Source organism: Vulpes lagopus, chromosome 3, assembly GCF_018345385.1.
Source record: "Vulpes lagopus strain Blue_001 chromosome 3, ASM1834538v1, whole genome shotgun sequence".
In the NCBI taxonomy this organism is placed as follows: Eukaryota; Metazoa; Chordata; class Mammalia; order Carnivora; family Canidae; genus Vulpes; species Vulpes lagopus.
In genome coordinates this window covers 35,687,966-35,708,829 of record NC_054826.1, presented here as the reverse complement: position 1 = coordinate 35,708,829, position 20,864 = coordinate 35,687,966, and the positions used below count along the sequence as shown (strand labels likewise).

General features: G+C 44.7%; 1 protein-coding gene across 1 annotated transcript in view; it reads left to right on the top strand.

Moving 5' to 3' along the window:
- The first annotated feature begins 216 nt into the window (after positions 1-216).
- Positions 217-20,864, top strand: part of ADAM19 (ADAM metallopeptidase domain 19) — an 83,761-nt gene continuing 63,113 nt past the window's right edge. Inside the window, exons 1-3 of the mRNA XM_041749179.1 lie at positions 217-406; positions 3,306-3,391; positions 7,736-7,806. Coding sequence (XP_041605113.1) covers positions 340-406; positions 3,306-3,391; positions 7,736-7,806 — 224 coding nt within the window. The 5' untranslated portion in view covers positions 217-339. The remainder of the gene's footprint in view (positions 407-3,305; positions 3,392-7,735; positions 7,807-20,864) is intronic.

Here is a 20,864-nt window from a genome sequence, read left to right as displayed (position 1 = left end):
GCCCCGCCCCCGCCCCGAGCGGTCCGCGGCAGCCCCCGGCGGCCCCCGGAGGCCCCGGGAGCCCGCGCCCCGGCCCCCCAGGCCCGCCCACCGCGAAGCCGGCCCCGCGGCGGGCGCGCTCTCCGCTCGCGGCTCCCCGGGGTCCCGGCCCCTCCCGCGCTCCTCCCCCCGCGGCGGGCCCTGCGGAGCCGAGCGAGGGCGGAGCGTCGCGGTAGATGGCCGGGAGCCGGGCGGGGAGGCGCTGGGCGGGCAGCGGGCTCCAGACGCGCCGCCGCGGGGCCGGGGGCTGGCATGGCCGCGTGCTAGGGGCGGCGGAGCGCGCGAGGGGCCGCGGCCACCATGCCCCGGGGCGCGGGCGCCGTCCGGCTCTGCCTGCTGGCGCTCGCCCTGCCCGCGTGGACCACAAGTAAGTGGCGGGGCGCGGCGGGGCGCGGGGGGCGCGGCGGGGGGATGCGGCGGGGGGCGCGGCGGGGCGCGGGGGGCGCGGCGGGGGGATGCGGCGGGGGGCGCGGCGGGGCGCGGGGGGCGCGGCGGGGGGATGCGGCGGGGGGCGCGGCGGGGGGCGCGGCGGGGGATGCGGCGGGGGGTGCGGCGGGGGGATGCGGCGGGGGGCGCGGCGGGGGGCGCGGCGGGGGATGCGGCGGGGGGTGCGGCGGGGGGATGCGGGGGGGCGCGGGGGGCGCGGCGGGGGGCGCGGCGGGGGGTGCGGCCCGGGGACCTGGGAGGCGCCCCCGCCCCCCGGCGGAGCTGCCTCCCCGCGGGCCCCCCGCCCGGGAGCCGCGGCTTTGTCCCCACGGGGTGCGCCCCGGAGACCCGGAGACCCCGAGCAGGCCCCTCCCTGGCTCGCCCCCCTCTCCTGTCTCTTTCTCTAGTTTTCCTGCCTTTTTTTTTTTGGCTTCTTTTCCCGCTGCTTTCCCGGTCTCTCCTCTTTTCTTAGTCTTTGTGTGTGTGTGTTCCTATAAATACGGTGATAAAATCGGAACCAGACCGTACGTACAGCTGTGCGCCTCGCATTCTCCGCTTGGCGCGAGGAGCCCACATCGTTGCATTCCCCCAAAAGACACGGTTTAATGACTGTGGATCACAGCAAGAGATCGCAGAAGTGTGATCTTCAAAAAGTTAAAGACATGACTCCCATGGATATAGGATGAATGGGTGGCAAAGATTCCTTCAATTCATTAATGAGGCGGTGAGGAGGATGGTGAAGCCGGTTCAAAGCACCGGAGGAAGGGGTGGTACAGGCATCAGAGAAAACGTTGAAGCCATGTGCTGGGACAGATACACAAGCGGTCAGTGCCCCCTTGGGTCAACCAACCATCATTCTTAGTCCTCTTTCCGCCATACTCAAGTCATTTGCATCTCTACCAGTCAAAGATCTACAGCTGACATATAACTTCACAGACTATGGTCTTTTAATTCGTTGTGAATTAAAGTCAAACCAAGGTGCATTCCCCTAGAAAAATTTGATGATCTATGGGAGGGCCTCTTAAACAATGCTTCAGTATGACATTGAAAGGACATCCTGCTTGCTTTTTGCCTCATTTGCAAGTTTTGAACAATTTTTCTTAAGCTGTACTGTCTTCCTCTACTCTTTAGCCTCGCTTTTAGTATTTTTTTTGTGCGATCATAAAGATAATTTCATTCTTTAAACATTCCATGAACCATCATATAATTCTTTTTCGTTGCCAAAAATCTAGACTTATCAGAGCCACCAGAGTAGGGATATGCTTCCCTTGGTTTCCCCATGAATAGCAAGCACCTAGTACTTGGTAGATAGTTAAGCATTCAGAAAACACGTTACAAATAAATGAATGCATTGCTTCCGGTTTTTACCAGTATGATGAAACTAATGCTTGTCTAATGAGATCATTTTTTTCAGATACATTTTGATTGAGAATACATTATATCAGTAATCTGAAAGGAACATCAATCACCCATAATCCTGCCACTCTACCAGAACAACTGGGGCCATCTTTCATACCACTCATTGTATTCTATATGATCGATGTGGTTGGTTTGGAAAGAATAGATTTTGGAGTCCTCACTCGCACCCTAGGAGTCCTATGGACTTGGCCTATTCTTGTGGAGACTAATTTATCTAGGTCTTGGGGAATTACCATTTTATTAAGGTTACCTGCAAGAAAGTGCTTATAGTCTGCAGTGCCTAGAACAAGTCTTACCTCAAACAGGTTTCAGTTCACCTTTCTTGAAAAATAGAAATCCTGCTACTTGTCTTGTTTTGAGGATAAAGGGAAACCAAGCGGTGGTAAGTGATTTGTAAAGTAGGAAGTGATCTACAAATGGAAACTTGCCATTAGGCATCTTGAGGTAATGTGATGATGCTCTGTGGATCTGGGAGCAGTTTCATGGTGACTCTCCGTAGTACTGCTGTGAGATAAGCAGGCAGGTATCATTGTCTTCATATTACAGATGAACAAACTGAAGCTCTGTGGGAGTAACCCATGGGCCTGACTTCCAGAACATACCCAGAATCCGACCACTTCATTCCTCTCTACTGAGCTCATTTCAGTCTGAGCCACCATCATCTCTCACCAGGTCCCCAGCCTCGCCTTCTTGCTTCTATTCTCACTTGCACTCCCTCCTCCACTGTACCCCCCTCCTCCACCATCTCCACCCAGCTGGCAGAATGATCTTTTAAAAACTGAATACAGCTCATATTGCTCTGTGTCTAAACCCTCCAGTGCCTCCCAAGTCTATTTATAATAAAATCCAGACACTTTCCATGGCCTCTGTGATATCAGATGTATGGCTGTCTTGCTGACCACATCTCCTACCAGCTTCCCTGCTCATTTACTAGATTCTCGTTACCTCTTCCTTCTGCTTGTTCCTTAAATGGGCCAAGTCCACTTGTGCTCAGGCAGGACGATTGCACTTGCTAGTCCTTCTCCCTGGGGCATTCTTCCCCCAGACCTTTTCACGACTGCCTTCTGGTCTCTCAGGTCTCAAATGCCATCGTTGCTAATCATCCTGTCTAAAATAGGCACCTCCTCTTCTTGGTTTCTTTATTCCATGACCCTACTGGACTGTTTGAGAATATTTGTGTATTGGGCATCTCCCATCTGTAGAAAGTAAACTGTGAGGAGGACAGAGACTTTGTTATCCTTGTTTTCCAGTATGGCCAACAACTAGCAGAGTGCCTGACCCATAGTAAGTGCCAAGAGCCTGGCATCCAGCAGGTTTTCTGATGACCCAATAGGGGTTTTTCTCCATTTGACAGTGGATGCCTAGCTTAGCTAGGGTGCAGAGCTCTGGAATTCCAATGGTTGTGCATCCTGTATTGGCAGGAGGAAATGGGGAAGGCAGCCCGCTGCTCCAGCATGAACGAATAATACCTCAGTGGAAGACTGCAGAAAGCCCCACGAAAGAAAAGGTAAGACACAAAATATCTCATTTTCGGAGGCAGGAGCCAACAAGCTCATTCTGGGAGGTGTGGGGCCACCTTCTCTACTTTCCTGGAAGCCCAGGAAAGTTCTGGTAGTTCTGTTTCTGGCCTACTCTATCCTCTCTGTGCATTGGTTTTGAAAATCCCAGATGGGATTTTCCTTCATCATGTGACAAACTTTTAGAAAACTTCCAGATGCTATTAGTTGAGGAAATGAAAATTATTAATGCTGACACAAGCTAAGTGCAAATGTGTGTCACAAAAATCACTAGCTCTCAAATGGAATTGATTAAATATTGTCACTGTTATTTTTGCTCTATATAATACATGCTTCACTTTATTGATGAAATAATGTACTTGGAGAGAAAAATAATAATAATTCAAGCTATTTTTAAGAGGCAGGGAGGGATCTAGTACCAAGGAATATATCTTATAATGCAATAGGCTTCTTGGGCCATGACACCAGCAAAATGCACGGGTTTTAATCAAGGGGAGGGAACAAGACAGAAAGTATTATCCTGTCATGCAAAGAGGACCTGTACAACTAGGATATTCTTTGTGGTTCTGGTCTTTATAGTTCAAGTGAGTCGTGAAAGAGCTAGAAAGGAAGACATGATTGCTGTGTGCCAGCTATGGGACCTTCTACTTTCTGAAGTTCAGATTCCTTATTTATAAAATAGAGCTTAGAGAGGATAGGAAGAAAGAGGACTGGGGAGAGGGGATAGTTAATAAGGTCCTTTGGGGCTCAAAGGGTCCATGATTTATTGGGCAGCATATAAAAGCAAGATTATAGTAGGAGAGAGTGGAGAAAGAGCTGTGTCAGGAAAGATTTCAGACTCTGTGGCTTATGATTTTGGAAAGGAGGGAGACATGCCTGGAATCCTTGAGGTTATGGCTAGAGTAGTACAGATATGTCCAAAAATGCTTCAATTTGAATTTCTTAAGGGAACTTCCAGCAAAAAATTTAGGAGAAATGAAAGTAACATTTTATCCTAAAGACAACAAGAGCACAGAATTCATTTCATCAAAAAGTAGGAAGGCTGAAAATAGCTTCAGGAAAAATCTAGACAGATTGATGGATGGCCATCCTAGAGCAGGTTATTTTTAAAAAAATTAGGGTCTTGGATAGTCCAACATATCCATTATTACTCAAGGAATGGATCCGATAGTTTCTGTAGAGGTTCTTTGTTCTTTCCAGATGTGGGATGCCCGGCATCCTCAGGAAGGGCTGAGAAACAAAGTGGAGCTCCAATTCCTGTCTTTATTCCTAGCCGTGGTCTGCCCAGAATCTGGGTCATTGTAGTCGGTAGGAATACTGAGCACACTGCCTAGTGCCGTAAGTATCTGTTGAATGAACGAACGAATGAATGTCAGAGAGAGATAGTAGAAGTTAGGTTTCACGCAGGCCTCTTATTCTCATTTATGTAATTAATCTATTTATCAAACATTAATTGAATGCTCACCGTATACTAAATATTATACTAGATCTTAAGGGGGATGCACATACGCGGGACAGATTTCTGATACCCTGTGGAGCTGGTAACCTATCTAATCTACCCCAAACCTTGCCCTGTGGGATGTATAAACAGCGGGTCAGGCCGCTGCCTTCTTAGGAGAAGTGATGTTGCCCCTTCCTAGCACAGAGTGGAGCTGCAAGGGAAAGCTGAGTAAGGCTGGACAGGGAAGTGCCTAGATCTTGGTAGAGCTGTTTCATTGTTGTGCTTGAAGTGTCCTGGAAACAGGGAGCAGCATATTTTAAGTATCAGGGTCTGAGCATCTTCCACACCAGAGAGAAATATTTTTAGATTACCCACTTATAAATATTTGTACTCATGTTGCAGCTTGTGTCTTTCTGGAGGAGAGGTGGCAGTGCTTTGGTGTGTGTCAACTTTCCTTTCTTGTGTGGGCTGTCACGTTGCCATCCACTCCTTGAATGAGGGAATTGCTCTGTCACTGTGTGCTTTTCCTCAAATGCCCACTTGGGACTATGTCCCTGGGCAGGGTCCTTGCTCTGGAACATCCCAGAGTAAAGTAGCAAGGGTTCAGCAACCATGGTAGGTGTTATCAGAGCTGAATCAGGACATCAGAAACAGACATGTGGATCCCTTAGTGAAAGTTATTGGGCAAACAACCACCTAACTTCCTCTCCTCATGGTTTTGAAATGTCCCTTTTTAAGAGAAGTCAGTAGGATGAATTAGTACAAAAAATAGTGAAGAACACAGTTGCCCAAGCTTCCTGGATCAAAACGTTCAGATCTCATTGGAGCCCTTGGTAGCCTGAATGTCTCAGGGATGCCCAGTGCCCAGGACCCTAATGGGAAGTGTATCTGGAGCCAAATAAAAGGATTGCGCTTGGAAGAGGAAGGCCCCCAACCAGAGGTGGCAAAGCAGTGGGCCCACTTTCTCCAATGCAGTAACTAAGCTTCGGAGTCAATCTTAAAGGGATAGATGCCCCACTGTAGTGAGAGCTTCTGTGGACTGAAAAAGACTTAAAGAGTTTATCAGTTCCTTGGTTCCACGTTAGAGAACATGGATCTAAAACACACTATTGATCCTGTTTTTAATATGTTTAAATATGCAAACATCTCATTTCAAATAAATAATTTTTCCCTTCGAAATAAGTTCAACCATCTTAAGTTGAATTGTTGAAGCATGGAAGTAAGTTTATTATGACTTGGATTTTTAATTTCTTTGAAATTTCGCTCAATAATAAGATAAAAAGAGATGAAAAGTCCATTACTTAGAATATAAAGGCAATTCTAAAAACATGGAAAAATACACAAAGAAAAGAAAATTAACCCAGCATCTTACTGCTGAGAGGTCACTAGGGTAACGTTTGGATTTATTTTTTTCCATGAAAGTTTTTAAATAAAACATACGGTGTTGTTTTGAGCCTTTGTGTGGTGAATAATTATCATGTATACTTTCTTGACAGATTAAAAATTATTTGAAGTCATCATTTTTAATGATGGTTGAATATTTTGTCACATGATTGATCATCATTTATTTAACTATTCTCATATTTTTGGACATTCAAGTTGTATTTCACTAGTCATTATTACAAGTAATGAGCATCCCTATGTATAAACCTTTGCCCATGCTTCCATTTGTTCTCTTTAGATAGAGTTTTATATTACTGAGTCAGAGGGTCTACGCATTTAAAAACTCTTAGTCCATCTGTCAACTTATTTTCTAGTGCTTTGATAGCAATTTAAATTTTTACTGGTAGGATATGAGAGTGCCTATTTTTCAGTATTGCTCTACTGCATTGTGGTTTATGGGTTTTAAAAAATATTTGTCACTGTAAAAGTTATCTTTAAAAAATTTTGTTTTCTTGGTGGGGAGCAGGTACCAGTGATGTTGAACATGTTTTTCATGTGTATTGATCATCGTATGATATCTTAAGTGATCTCTTCTGGGTGTATTGCTCATTTGGTCATCTGTAAGCTTTTCTTATATGTAAAATGTATCTTCTTTTGGACCTTTAAAACTTTATTTATTTTTTTAAGTTTATTTTTTTATTTGAAAGAGAGAAAGAGAGAGAGGGAGAGCATGAGCCAGGAAGAGGGGAGGAGGCAGAGGGGGACACAGACTCCCCGTCGAGCAGGGAGCCCCATGCGAGGTTCAATCCCAGGACCCCAGGATCATGACCTGAGCCAAAGGCACACACTTAACCCACTGAGCCAGCCAGGTGCCCCAGACCTATGAAACTTTAGTTAGAGGTTCTTCTAGGTGTCTCCTCTGAAATGGTTGGGGATATCCAAACTGGGAGCCAAAATGAAATAAAATAAGAACTTACTATGAAGAGGGTTCTCCTGGTATCTTAGATAACAGCCAACATGCAACAGGAGTTTTCTGTGTGCAGGAACTATGACAAATCACTGACATTTACTGTGTCACTTTATCCCTACAAGATTCCCATAAAGCTGACTGTTACTATCTCTATTTTATAAATGAGCAAATTGAGCTGTAGGAAGGTTCAGTAACATGTGCAGGCTCACACAGCCACAGACAGCACTTGAGTCCAGAACTGACCACACAGAAAATTTATTGTTGAAGATCTTGTTGTCGAGTGTTTGCCAGACCTACAAGAAAGCACTTATATCACATTTTAGCTTCTTTTCTCTGTGTTTGAGGACAAGGCAGATGGGGGAGGGGAACTGGGTCCTTTGGGGATTGAAGTCATTTCATGTTTGGGCTGGAAATGCAATTGACCCTTTCTCGTTCACTTCCTGTGGATCAATGTCAGAGCACTGTGCTATATCCTATGCCTGTCCCTGGAGCCTCGTCCCCTGCTTTAAGGAACTGACATTCTTTTGTTGTTGCTTCTAGCATCCACTCAAAGCTGAACTCAGGATAACAGCCGAAGGGCAAGAGCTGATCCTGGACTTGGAAAAGAATGAGTAAGTGGACTCCTCCTTTGTCTCCAATGAAACAATTCACTTCCCTGTCAATGCAGGATGCAGGTGCCACTGTTTTGGAAGGACACAGTTTGTAAAGTGACCCAAGCTCTTAATCTGTGCTTCCTTTGCGGGGAGAGTCTTGCAAAGACAGCATATCCACAGTCTCTTGACTTGCTGTGAAATTTCTGGACCATTTAACGTCTTTCTTGAATTTCCTCTGGCTGTATTTCCGGGGCCTCCACTAGTTCACTGCAGGCAAACAGGGGTGTGTGTGTGTGTGTGTGTGTGTGTGTGTGTGTGGTGTGATGAAGGGAGGGGCGGACTGGGGGACTTTGGCAGCTGACTTACTAGCTCCAGCAAGGCGCATGGCAGGAAGTGAAGGAGATTAGAGGAAAATAGCAGAAAGCAGAGGGGCAGGGTGGAGTGTTGTGGGATTTAGCGCCTCAAAAGCGGGCTGCTCCATCTGTTCCGGGTCAGCTAAGTCTCAGATTCAGCCAATAAGGGCATGGTCAGGAGTCCCCCGGCTGCATCAGGCTGATTCTTCCATCTTCTTAACCTCATTCATCCTGGGTGGCTGCCTGGCTCAGGAATACTTCCACATTGATTTGCCATCAAGCACAGTTGTATCTTGATTCATGTTATTGAGCAGGTGAATAGACATAATGCATGGCCGCTCCTCACGATCTGCTTGGCCGTGGGAGAGCTCTCCTTACTTGGCTGGGGGATGCTGAGGCCTCTGGTATTTTCCCACTAACTGGTTCTGCCTCACTACCCTCGCAGATAAGGCTGCATGGTTCAGAAACTGCATGCCTCCTCTTGGCAGCCTCTAGAGTCCCCTGGAAGCAGATGAGTAATCAGACGCATCACTGCCAAGAAAGGGATGGATAGGGACCTTCCCGTATCTGGAAGGATGGGAATGGCTGCTAAGCTTGGGTGGAAAGCAAGAATATAAATTTTTCCAAATTTGGGCTTTTGGATACTTGCAAAGAAGTTTTGGAAGTGTGGTCAAAGTATGTCTTAAGCAGCATGGACCATAAAGGGCTTCATCTGCATCTCTCCAGGAGAGATGCCTCCAGTATATGGTAGCCTCCAGGAAGCTGGAAAGATGGGCATCTCAATCATTTTTGCTACTTTCCTCCTAACAGTGAAACCACCCCAAGAATGGGATCCTTTTGTCCCATTTCCCTGGGACAGACTTGGCTGGCTATGTCCCCAGAGGGGTTAGACCCTACCTGCTTGGGATTTCTCCTTGTGTTGTAAAATTCCTCTGGTCCTGCAGAGACCCTTAGAGGGTTTCTTCTTATTGGTCTCTCAGGAACCTGTTTTAGTTTCCCATGGCCCCAGCCTTGTAGCTCCGATCTGAATGTGCCATCACCACCTGAGCTGAATCCATCCTATTTGGTCTCAGGTGGTCCATTTGACCCTTAAGCTTCCTCTGGGTGCTCCAAGTGATGGGTGGGTGGGTGGGTGGCTGAGGGGTGTCATGGGTAAATGGGATCCCAGGACTCATCCTTCCCTCATGTTTTGGAACCTGTGCAAGAGGCCATAGGAAGTTAGAACAGGAAGCTGTCTTAGAAAACACTAGGTATGACAATCTTCTGTGTGGTTGTAGAAACTGAATCAGAGAGAGTTAGGCAGGCAGCTATCTAAGATCACACAGCCAGTAAACAAGAGATGTGAGAGACTAGGATCATTTATGTTCTTGGCTTGGGTCTGGAGGCACAGAAATTCAGGATCAGCTCACTAGCTGTGTAATCTGGGGCACATTGCTGCAAATTGTGGAAGCTCAGCATCCTCATCTATAAAATGAGAATAGTACTAATTTCATAGGGTGGTCGTGTGCGAGGCAGCGTGCACAGGTGCTTACAGCGCGTATAGTGAGTGATCCACTACCGTGGTGACTTTGATTGTCCCACCTGAGAGCTTCCAGAGGAGAGCCCTCGTGCAGTTCTCTTGTCTGCTGCTCCAGGCAGCTCTTTCGTCTCCCAGTGAGCTGCGGGATGCTGGATGTGGTTCCTGGCTTCCTTGAGTTGGCAGAAGGCAGGAGACTTGACAAAAATGGAAGCAGCAGAGCCAAGCAATATGACCTCATCAGGTATCCCTGGGGGACGGCTTCCTGCTATTTTCGTCCAAACTGGGCTTTTTGTTTTTGAACACGTGTTAGCAAGCGGAACTTGAACTGCACACGACTTCCTATTGTGTTTATTTCCCAAAACCTTCTCATTCATGGTGCTTGTGAGTCCGGATTCAAATCTGCTCGGGGGATGGGGGGGGGGGGAAGGGGAGGGATGCTTTTCTGATTTTTCAAATTGCCGTTGTTAAAGTTTTTGTAATCCCATGTTATTTCAAGGGAAGCTAGGCCCTGTGCCAGGTGCCTTCTCAAGCTCTGGTTCTTAATTTCCTCAACGGATTTATACATCGTTATTCATCTGTTATGCATCTGTAGCATTGTTGGCAGCAGTGTCACTACTGGGGACATGGCTGTGACTAGAACAGTTCTGCCCTTATGGAGCTTATATTCTCATGGCAGGAACAGTAGACGGATAAGCAAGTGAACTGTCGAACGTCCAGAGACAAGCACTGTGGAGGAAACCAAGTAGGGGGCAAAGGGAGGGGTCTGAAGGGAGGTGCTTTTCAGAATGGTGGTCAGGAAAGGCCTTGGTGGTGAATTGATACTGGAGTCAAGACCTGAAGGAGGTGAGGAAGTGAGCCACGTGGATGGCTAAGAGACGGCAACTCCAAGGAGAAGAAACAGCAAGTGCAAAGCTCCTGATAGGTTATGAAGTTTGCCTTTCCTCGCTGCCCTTCCCCTACCCCCCACCACATTTCCCCATATATGGGATTCTCAGGCCTCTCAGGGCAAGGGTTTCTGGGACTGTGAGGGAAGGGAGAGAACATTTCTAATTTACTTTTCATCATCCCGAGGTGTCTGGCCTTCTCCCATCAAGTCAAAGCCCACGTGCTAATGCATGGCCCAAAATAGCAGTGAGCAGGCATTTAATGGAATTCGCACATAGAGAGATTGCCAAGAATGGTGAGGATGGAAGAGCAGGAGGATGGGCCAGGAGAACGGGCATGTAGTAAATGGGCCTTCAGCTCAGGAGGCAGACACCCCAGGTTATCTTAATTCAATAGTGTGACAGCTGGCAGCCTTTTCCTGCTGTGAAGCAACTCAGAATAAATGGATGGCATTCCCATGGGAGACGCATGCCCTTCATTGAGTGCAGGTGAAAAGGAGTGGTATTGTGGGGCTCATCTCAATGTGGCTTTCATGTGTGACAGTCCTAGGTTCAGATCCTGGCTCTGCCACTTACTAGCTGTATGTTCTCTTAAGTCTTGGTTTTCCTTATCTGGAATATAACGATAGCCCATACCATGAGCCATGCGGAGGATGAAGTGAGATGGCATGTGGAAAGCCAGCACGCTGCCTGGGTTATATTCCATACTCAGTAACTGGCAGCTACTGTTATGTCTTGTTCACGATTTTTTAACTGCAAAAGTAATACATGCTCATTGTAAAACATGTAGCAATACCAAAATATGATAAGTAAAAGAGTGAAAGTCTCCTCCCTTCAAGGAGAATCCATTGTCAACAGTTTGGTGGGCATACTCTGGACCTCTTCTACGTGTGTGAGAACACACACATAGATACTCATAGACACAATTGACAGAAGCTCATGTACGTGACTCTTGTAGGGGAGGGAGGAGCAAAAGTGAGATTATACTATATATATTGTTCCATACTTGTTTTTTAAGACTCAACTGTATGTCTGAAGGTAGTATCTTACTCTGATAAAAGTGTTTATTATGTTGCTGTACATTTAGTCACACACATACACGTAATTTGCAAATGTAGGTGCACAGCTGTTATTAGGACGGCCTTATTTGTGATTGAGGCAGTGTGGTATGTGGAGAAAGTACTGAGCTCAGAGACAGGTGATATAGAAGTGATCAACAAGCTAACCTGGGTTTCCTGGGTCTCAACTTTCTCATCTATAAAATTGGGATTTTGTCCCCATTGGGCTCTAAGAGCTTTTTCTTGCACTGCCTATCTAAAGGATGTGGTGTAAGTAGAAAAATGGAAAAGAACTCCCTACCTCAGGAAGTTTGCTCTCCAGTTATAGAGACCTCCTTGAAAATAAGGCACTGGGATAAAGGCAAGTGCCTCAAAACCATAGACCTTGAAGTTGAGGATGAACTGCTAGCTCAGGACTCACCATTTAGGCAACATAAACACGGGAAGGGAAATGACAGGGAAGAAATTATAGGCTGCTATTTCCACAGCCCACAAATTTGAGGCATAAATCCATAATATTTTTTTAGCATGTAATTTTCCCCATGCCCTGAGGACTGCCTCATCAACCCAAAAGCTACACTGGACAAAAATTTGTTTGCTGAAATCAAATGGAATCTTCCTTAGCTGTAAAGCATCTAGAGAGATGAACACCTCCAGGAAATGTAGGGTCTGGCTCACTCCCTTCTCGTTTCTGTACTTTTTCCCAAGGAGGGCCCATTGAACTGTTCAATCAGCCTGCTGGGTGCTCATTGGGCTACATTACTTGAGGACAAGATCACTAGGTTACAAGGTCACATTCAAAGGCACACAAGCAGCTCAACCAGTGGGCACTCTGCCCAGAGGACCTTTGGCCATGCACTTTTCTCTGCTGGTCTCTTGAGCACATTCTGGAACTCTTAATTTCCTCGGCATTCTGTCCTTCCTTGAGTCCAAATGATGATAAGATTCAGATTTTGGCTTGGGAAAGAGAGAGCTATCGTTCAGTCTCACCCGATTTGTTGTGCTCCAGCCCAGCTAGCTAAAGGGAGATCCTGTTTGCATGTGTCTAACTAATAAGAGTGGACATTTGTTTTCTTGTGTGTGTATGCCTACCTCCAGGACTCATAGACAACAGAGTTTGGTCCTTTAGAGGCTCAGTGATTGTCGTGACCACCATTACTTTTGACGTTAATCTCTCCTCCTCTCTAATTTCTTATTAGTCCTTCAGAGAGGTCCCTGAGAAGGAGACTGCTCTTGTTGTCCTGGAAATCAGGCGACAACCTGGAAAATCAACAGTCATTCAATGCTAATGGAGTGATCTAGTGCCCTAATTTTCTCCTTTTTCCCTCAACTCTTTGAATTGTATAGTACTGGAGGACTGGAGAAGGAGAGAATTAGCAGGCAGGAAAGGAGTTTTTTTCTAGCAAGAGACAGGCTGGGTTAGTTACCACCTCCTAGTGCTGCACTTTCCCAGGAAGCCTGGTAGAAATATGTAGCTGATCCAGAGCATAATCCTGAATACACCCAAGCCATGGCGCTCTCTGCCACCTCCACCTTCCCAGCTTCCTCTTGAGTTGGGAGTAGACTTTACATCTTATCTAGGATAAGGACAGCTCTGTTTGACCCTCTCTTGTCAGGAGCTTCATTTGTTGTTAGCAAAATTCAATTTCCTGGATCAAAGAGAGGCTTAAGAAAGGCTTAGATGCTATCCCAATGCTCTTGGTAAACCATGCTTCACTGAGTTGCATTTAAATGAGTCAACAGACATATGGGTTACATTTCACTTAAAATACACATGGCTTAAGAAATTAGAGGATATCATTCTTTAACCAAGTATTTGGCAGACCTAAAGTATTCAAAATGTTTTTCCAAACTCGGCACGCAGCTGGGCTCCCCATTCCCTGCAGCAGAGATAGTATAACCCAAGGAGCCGGTGCCGAGGAAATGGTTGAGTGGATGGGTGGGGACACCAGAATTTGATGAGAGCCACCTGTGGGTGTCCGAAATTTTCTTCAAAGACTTTCTCAAGCATCAGGAACTGAATTAACCCTGCCATGTTGACTCTGAGGCAGCAAATGCATAAGCGGTTACAAATTCCAAGCACTGTGCTAGACACCTTGCCCCAGAGACACCTCATGGTCCTGTCTGAGATGTAGTTTCCAATGTAGCCTTGTAGACCGAGATTGATTTCATCTACTGTTTCCACGTTGTCCAGAAACCCTGGAGTTGCAGACCAAATGGACTGCCAGCCAATCTGATGTGATCTTTTTGCAAGCCAAATTCTTGCATAAGTAGGGTCTTTATTATTTCTAAATCACTGGAGATGTGATATTTCTATCATAGGAGCCCTTGCATAAGTTGAGTTTCAGTAATTAAGAGTGCTGATCTGAAGGGATGCACCTATACAGTGGACAGAAGAGAGTATCAGGGAGTGTCTGAAATTGAAATAACCTAGATGTGTTGATTTTGAAGGCCGTGAGCACATAAACTCGAAGCACCATTATCCATAGAGTAGAACAGGCTCAGGCTTTGGTGCCAGAGCCTCAGTTCCAGGCACTGACACTTCCTGGTTAGGTGGCCTTTGGGAAGTCACTGGCCTTCTGAATATTTCTTCCATCTGTATTCATAATAACACTTGTTCCTTAGTGAGCATGTACTGAGAGCCAGTTACTATGCAGAGGCACTTTGCATACTGTTTTATGTAATCCTCATGGCAACCCTTGGAAGGAGGTATTACCGTTATTCACATTTTGTAAATGAGGAAACTCAAGTGTAAGGAGTTTAAGTAATTAACCCAATGTCGGACAGAGCCAGGAGTCAAACTCAGATCTGTTTCTTACTATATTCTCCACATGCATAGAAAATAAATAGTAATACCTTCATTGCAGGGTGGGCTGGGTTGAAAACTGAGACATGGGAATATGCTACCTTATATGGCAAAAGAAGAGTTTTGTAAGTATGATTAAGTTAAGGATCTTGAGGAGGGAAGATTATCCTGAGTTATCTAGGTGGTTCCTCAGTTAAATCACAAATATATGTTAAAAGGGAGGCAGTGTGACTTGATCATAGACAGGAGAAGGCAGTATGACCATGGAGGCAGAGACCGGAGTGATGTGACCACAAGCCATGGAATGCAGGCAGCTGTTGGGAGCGGGAGGCAAGGAATGGCATCTCTCAGCAGGAGTGCAGTCCTGCTAACACCTTGATTTTGGCTTAGTAAAATTGTCATTCTTCTGGCCTCCAGAACCGAGAGAGACTAATTTCCTGTTGTTTAAAGCCATAGGTTTATGGTAATAAATAGCAATCACAGGGAACAAAAACAGAGGGCTCTGAGGTTTTGTGGTAATGTATTAGGAGGTGCTCAGTACAATGCCCAGCATATAACAATAGATTTCAATACACACTAACTTTTATTAATGCAAAATCAAGAACAAATGTTTTCTGAAGGGTCTTGGTAATCCATAGCATTGCATGTGACCCCTGTGACTGTCTTTAAGCATGAAGTAACAAGAGAAAAACATAGTGAGAAACAGTGTGTGGTTGTTGCTTATCAGGGTTTCCTTTTCTTTCTTTTTTTTTTTTTTTTAAGATTTTATTTATTTATTCATGAGAGAGAGAGAGAGAGGCAGAGAACACAGGCAGAGGGAGAAGCAGGCTCCATGCAGGGAGCCTGATGTGGGACTCGATCCCGGGACTCCAGGATCATGCCCTCTGCCAAAGGCAGGCGCTAAACCGCTGTGCCACCCAGGGATCCCCTTATCAGGGTTTCCTAAGTTCTGGTCATGTTCTCTGGTGCTCAGTCTGCCTTCAGATGACATTGTTCTGAGGAATGATGGTCAGATATTAATAATGATATCAACAATCATGTTAATTATAGCTATTACCATGTAGAAGATGCCTACAGAGCAGACACTGTTCTGAGGTCTCTAGGTGGTTCATCTAAGTGAATCCTCACAACTCTGAGGTGGAGGTACCTGTATTGGCCTTATTCAGCAGACATGGACCGTGAGCAATGTGAGTTGCTCAAGGGCCTCTGGGTGGGAAGAGAAGAGCCAGGATGTGGAGCTAGATCTGTTTGACTCCAAAACCCAGGTTCTGTATGTGGCTTCTCAGATGCCTTTTCCTTGCTCAGTATACTCTGTCTTTGTTAGAACTAGCATTATCCCCAGTCTACCCTCCCTCTTTCCTTTCCTTCTAACTCTCCTAGGACCTGATTAGGATCTGGATTTCAGTTTACAGTAGTAGTGTCATCCAGGTGGATCTGGATTCAGAATCTGGCTCCTCGCACCCACTGGGGATGTAACCTTTGGCAAGTTTCTTCACCTTTGTGAATCTGCTTCCTCATACACTTGATAGGGCTAATAATAGTGGCCACCCTGCTGGGTGTTGTGTGAACTCGATAACGTAATGCTCCTAAAGAACGTACACTGTGCCTGGTGCACCACAAAGTGCAATAAATAGTCACTATTATTTGTGTTTTGCAGGATCGGAAAAACAGTTAAGAATGAAGTAAGAGGGAATTCCCCTGTGTTGGTTTCCAAATGTAATTTGGAAGGGTTGATCTTAAAACCCATTGCCACTGAGAGGAAATTCACTCCTACTCTCCAGCCATGGCACGTTTGACCTCACTGTATCTCCCAAATACAGCTTTGCAGGGTTCTCCAGCCAGCCAGACTGTACCTCTTTTCTGTGCCGGGCCGCTCCCTTGGCAAGGCCCTGAACTGTCCGATAAGGAGGTCAGGATTCCGGCTCTATCTCCTTCCAGGGATCCACAGCCAGGGCTGCGTATGTAGCCAGGAAGGATGTCCACGGTTTTCTTTTGTCTCAAGCTTATTTCTCCTGGCGGCCCTTCAGCAGGAGCACGGGGTAAAATGAATGGGAGGAAGCTGTCAGTTGGCCTTAGACGGACCCTTGTCAGAGCAAAGGGAAGCAGCGCACTTGGAGGAAGTCAGGGGTTGATTCTTGAACTTGAGGATCCCTTCACCATCAGGTTGTTTACCTTAAGATAATGATAGCCGGCATCCAGTGTGTGAGCATTTACCCTGAACCTACTATTTTATATAGGTTTGGGTTTTTTTTAACTCTGTAAATTTCCATGTAAACTTACTCAAATGGGGTTATACTATATCCTCAGTTTTATGCATGTTTTTTCACGTGGAGATATAGCATGGACAAGCATCACATTGTTTTCAAAATTTTACATGAGAAATGTTTGGAGTGTTTGAAAAATTTGTTAATAAGATTCTAGAAAAAATTACACAAGTATAAGAGTTTCATAGTAAACGAGATTATACTTTATATGCTACTCTGTAATTTGCTTTTTTATTATTTATCTTCAATATCTTTCCACGTTAGCATATTTATGGGTCTGTCTCATTCTTTTTAATGGTCACATAGGATTCCACTAAATGGATGGATCAAAATTTAGTAATTTCCCTATTAGTGGAGAATTAAGTTTCCAGTTTCTTGCTATTACAAATCCTGCTGCAGTAATCAGCTGACACATTATCTTTAAGAACATTTGCAAGCATTTCTGTGGGCTTGATACTTACAGATAAAGTTGCAAGGTCACTTAGCATATATGTTTAAAACGGTTTCAGTTTTTATCAGCTGTACCTCTTACTCCACAGCTTCTGCCCCCAAGGGCTGTACCATTTTACAGTCATACAGCAGAATGTGAGAGCATATGATAGACACATTTCCATGTAAATTGATCAGGTGATTTTTTTTATGTGACAATTTTTAATGGCTGTATGATATTACATTTTATGTGCATGCTGTAATTAACTTGGAAAATTTCCTATAATGAAAAATTATCAAATGCATGCAGAGGTAGAATAAAATAATGAATCCCTATATACCCATCATCCAGATTCAGTAATAATAAAGATGCCATGATTAATGTAATTACTCCATATTGATGGACATTCAAGGTATTTCTTTTCCTCCTCCTCCTCCTCCTCCTCCTCCTCCTCCTCCTCCTCCTCCTCCTCCTCCTCCTCTTCTTCTTCTTCTTCTTCTTCTTCTTCTTCTTCTTCTTCTTCTCATTTTTAACAGTGTTGAAGTGAACACTCATATTCTTTGGAAGGTACTTCTAGAGGATCACCTTCTAGGTTTCAATCACTGCATCAGGGTACTTCATGTGGAACACACGGATAAAGGTGCTTTGCCTTTGGCTTTTTTCTAAGTTACATCCTCAAGCCTTTGTGGAGCGAACTTGTTTTCACACACTGATGGGTTGATATTTTTAAAAAAGATTTTATTTATTTATTCATGAGAGACACAGAGAGAAAGACAGAGACACAGGCAGTCCTCGCAGGGAGCCTGATGTGGGACTCGATCCCCATCCCGGGATCACGCCCTGAGCCAAAGGCAGATGCTCAACTGGTAAGCCACCCAGGTGTCCTGATGGGTTGATTTTTGAGCTTGGATACACACTCTTGAAGCCCAACTTTCCTGCCATTTTTAAAAACAGCTTTATTGATCTATAACTCATATACCATAAAGTTTATCCACTTAAAATATTCAATTGAATGTTTTATAGAGTTGTGTAACCCCACATGTTCTAGTTTTTGAATATTTCATCACTCCAAAAAAGAAACCATTAGCAGTTTTATGGATTGAATGTGTCCTCCAAATTCATATGTGAAGTTCTAACCCCCAGGATCTCAGAATGACCTTATCTGAAAATAGAATCATTGTGAATTTAATCAGTTAAGATGAGATCATACTGGATTAAGGTGGGCCCCTAATCCAACATGACTGGTGTTCTTATAAAAAGGGGAAATTTGGCCACAGACATGCACATAGTGAGAACATTGTGTGAAGATTAGATCATGCTGCCAAAAGCCAAGGAATACCAGAAGCTGGAAGAGAGGCCTGGAGCAGATCCTTCCCTGGTATTTTCAGAGGAAGCATGGCTCAGCCAACCCCTTGATCTTAAACTTCTAGCCTCTAGAACTGTGAGATAACAAATCTGTTTTTTAAACTATTCAGTTTGTGATACTTTGTGAATGCAGGCCTAGCAAACTAATGTGAGTAGGCACACCTCATTCTCCCACACCCCCATCGGCAATAAGCAACCACTAATCTACTTCTGTTTCTACAGATTTGCCTATTTTAGATATTTCATATAAAAGAGATTATACAACATTTGTTTGTGTGGGTGTGTGTCTTCTTCATTTAGCTTAATGTTTGTGAGTTGTATCCATATTGAATAGCAGGGATTAGTACTTCTTTCCTTATTGTTATATTATCGTTACGTTGTAGGGATATACCACATTTTGTTTCTTCATTCATCAGTTGATGGATCTCCTGCCTTCTAAACTAGAGCTAACTTGTCTCCATTCCACAAGGTTGATTTCAGCAAATGTTGATTGAGCACGCGTTTGTAAAATCTTAAACTATGTGTGGTAGGGAGTAGATGCAAACACACCATCCTTGCCCTCTGGCAGTCTGCTGTCTCTGAGAGAGAAAACATAAAGCAGCATAGTTCAAGGCAGATTACAAATGTAATAATAGAGTTGAAAGTAAGGTGCTGAGAAGGCAGGTGCAAATAGAGACTTTCTGACTGGGGAGGTAGAGAAAGCTTCCCTAAGGACAGTTACTTGGAACTCTGTCTTACAGAAGCAAAGAGGGGAGGTTATTATTTTTTTTTGTCTTTCTTATTGAAGTATAATTGCCATACAATATCCTATTAGTTTCAAGGGTACATGATTTGATATTTTTATACATTACAAAATGATCCCCATGCTATTACAATATTGTTGACTATATTCCCTATGTTGTGCATGACATCCCCATGACTTATTTATTTTATAATTGGAAGTTTATACCTCTTAATCTCCTTCACCTATTCCAAGCTTCCCCTCCTCCAATAACCAACAATTTGTTTCCATTTTTCATTTGTTTTCATTTTTAGATTCGACATATAAGTGAAGTCACAAGGAATCTGTCTTTCTGTGTTTGACTTATTTCACTTAGCATTTTACCTTCTAGGTTCATCCAAAAGAGGGGAGGCTTTGGATGAGGGAGGGAGGAGAGGTGAGTGGAAGAATGAGAAAGGAATGCAAACTGAGAAATTAATATGTAAATATTTGGTCTGGATCAAGAGGAACCAAAGCTGTACTGCTAATAATCTCTTAGGAATTCAGTATTCCAACTAGCCAAATCATTTTAATTCAGCAGGGTGTTATGTAGGGAATAGGGAAGGGGCTTATTTTCCTTCCACATCTTGTTACCCAAGATTTCAGTGCCTTAAGCTCAATTTTTTAGTTTCTTATTTTTGACTTTGAGTTGGGCTCTCTCCCCTCAGGTAAAACCATATGATCAAGGAGGTAGGTGGGGTACTTCTAGGAAAGATACTTGAGGTACACTCTAGAGCTAGACTGTATTTTTTTTACACATCAAATGAGAAGAAGCTCTTTCCTCCTACCTCCCCATTGAAGGAAATTCGGGCTGAGTCCAGTAGATAGAGGATACCTAGTGGATGGAGCCATGGACTGCAAGAGGCTGAGCATAAGGCAAAAGCAGCTTCTTCACAATTTAGGGGTGGGGGGTAGGGGGGGAAGCCTCCTGAGAAGTGGGGCGTGGCGGGTGGGCTGCAGATGGATGGATGGATGGATATATTTTTAGACTTGGGAGATGTGTGGAAATCCTACCTTCAAGACTTCTGTTTTCTCCCTAGCTTCCAGGATGTGTCTAGGCCCTTCCTCTAGACTCTCTAGAGGTTGGAGGATGTTTCTACTCCTCAACCTTTGTGCTTAGGCAATGGAGCATGATTATCCCAAGAAAAATCTAAGAGAGGAGGAGGTCAATACTAGAGCCTCTGGACTGGTTCTATCCTGAGAATGAAACTGCATTAAAAAACAACAACAACAACAACAAAAAAAAAAACCCACCTGCATTTATGTTTCACCCAGGAAATATTTTGATTTTAAGAAAATGAGCTTCCTCTTTCTCTGTGTAGAACTTAGTGGTATACACAGACCTTTAGCTGACACCTTGAATACTAAATAAATAGGCCTTTGGGCACAATGGGGCAAGTTGTAGGTCTTGCTCAAACTAAGCTGAGGGCAGACATTGGGTCAGAATCCTTGGCTTTTTCTTTTTTTCTTAAGTGGGCTCCATGCCAACATAGACTTCAATTCATGACCCTGAGATCAAGAGTTGCATGCTTTACCAGCTGAGCCAACCAGGTGACCTGAATCATTGGCTTTTCTGTTGAGAGTCTCTGTTGTACTGGGCTTGAGCTCTGGACCACTCCTTGTGAACTCTTAGCTTC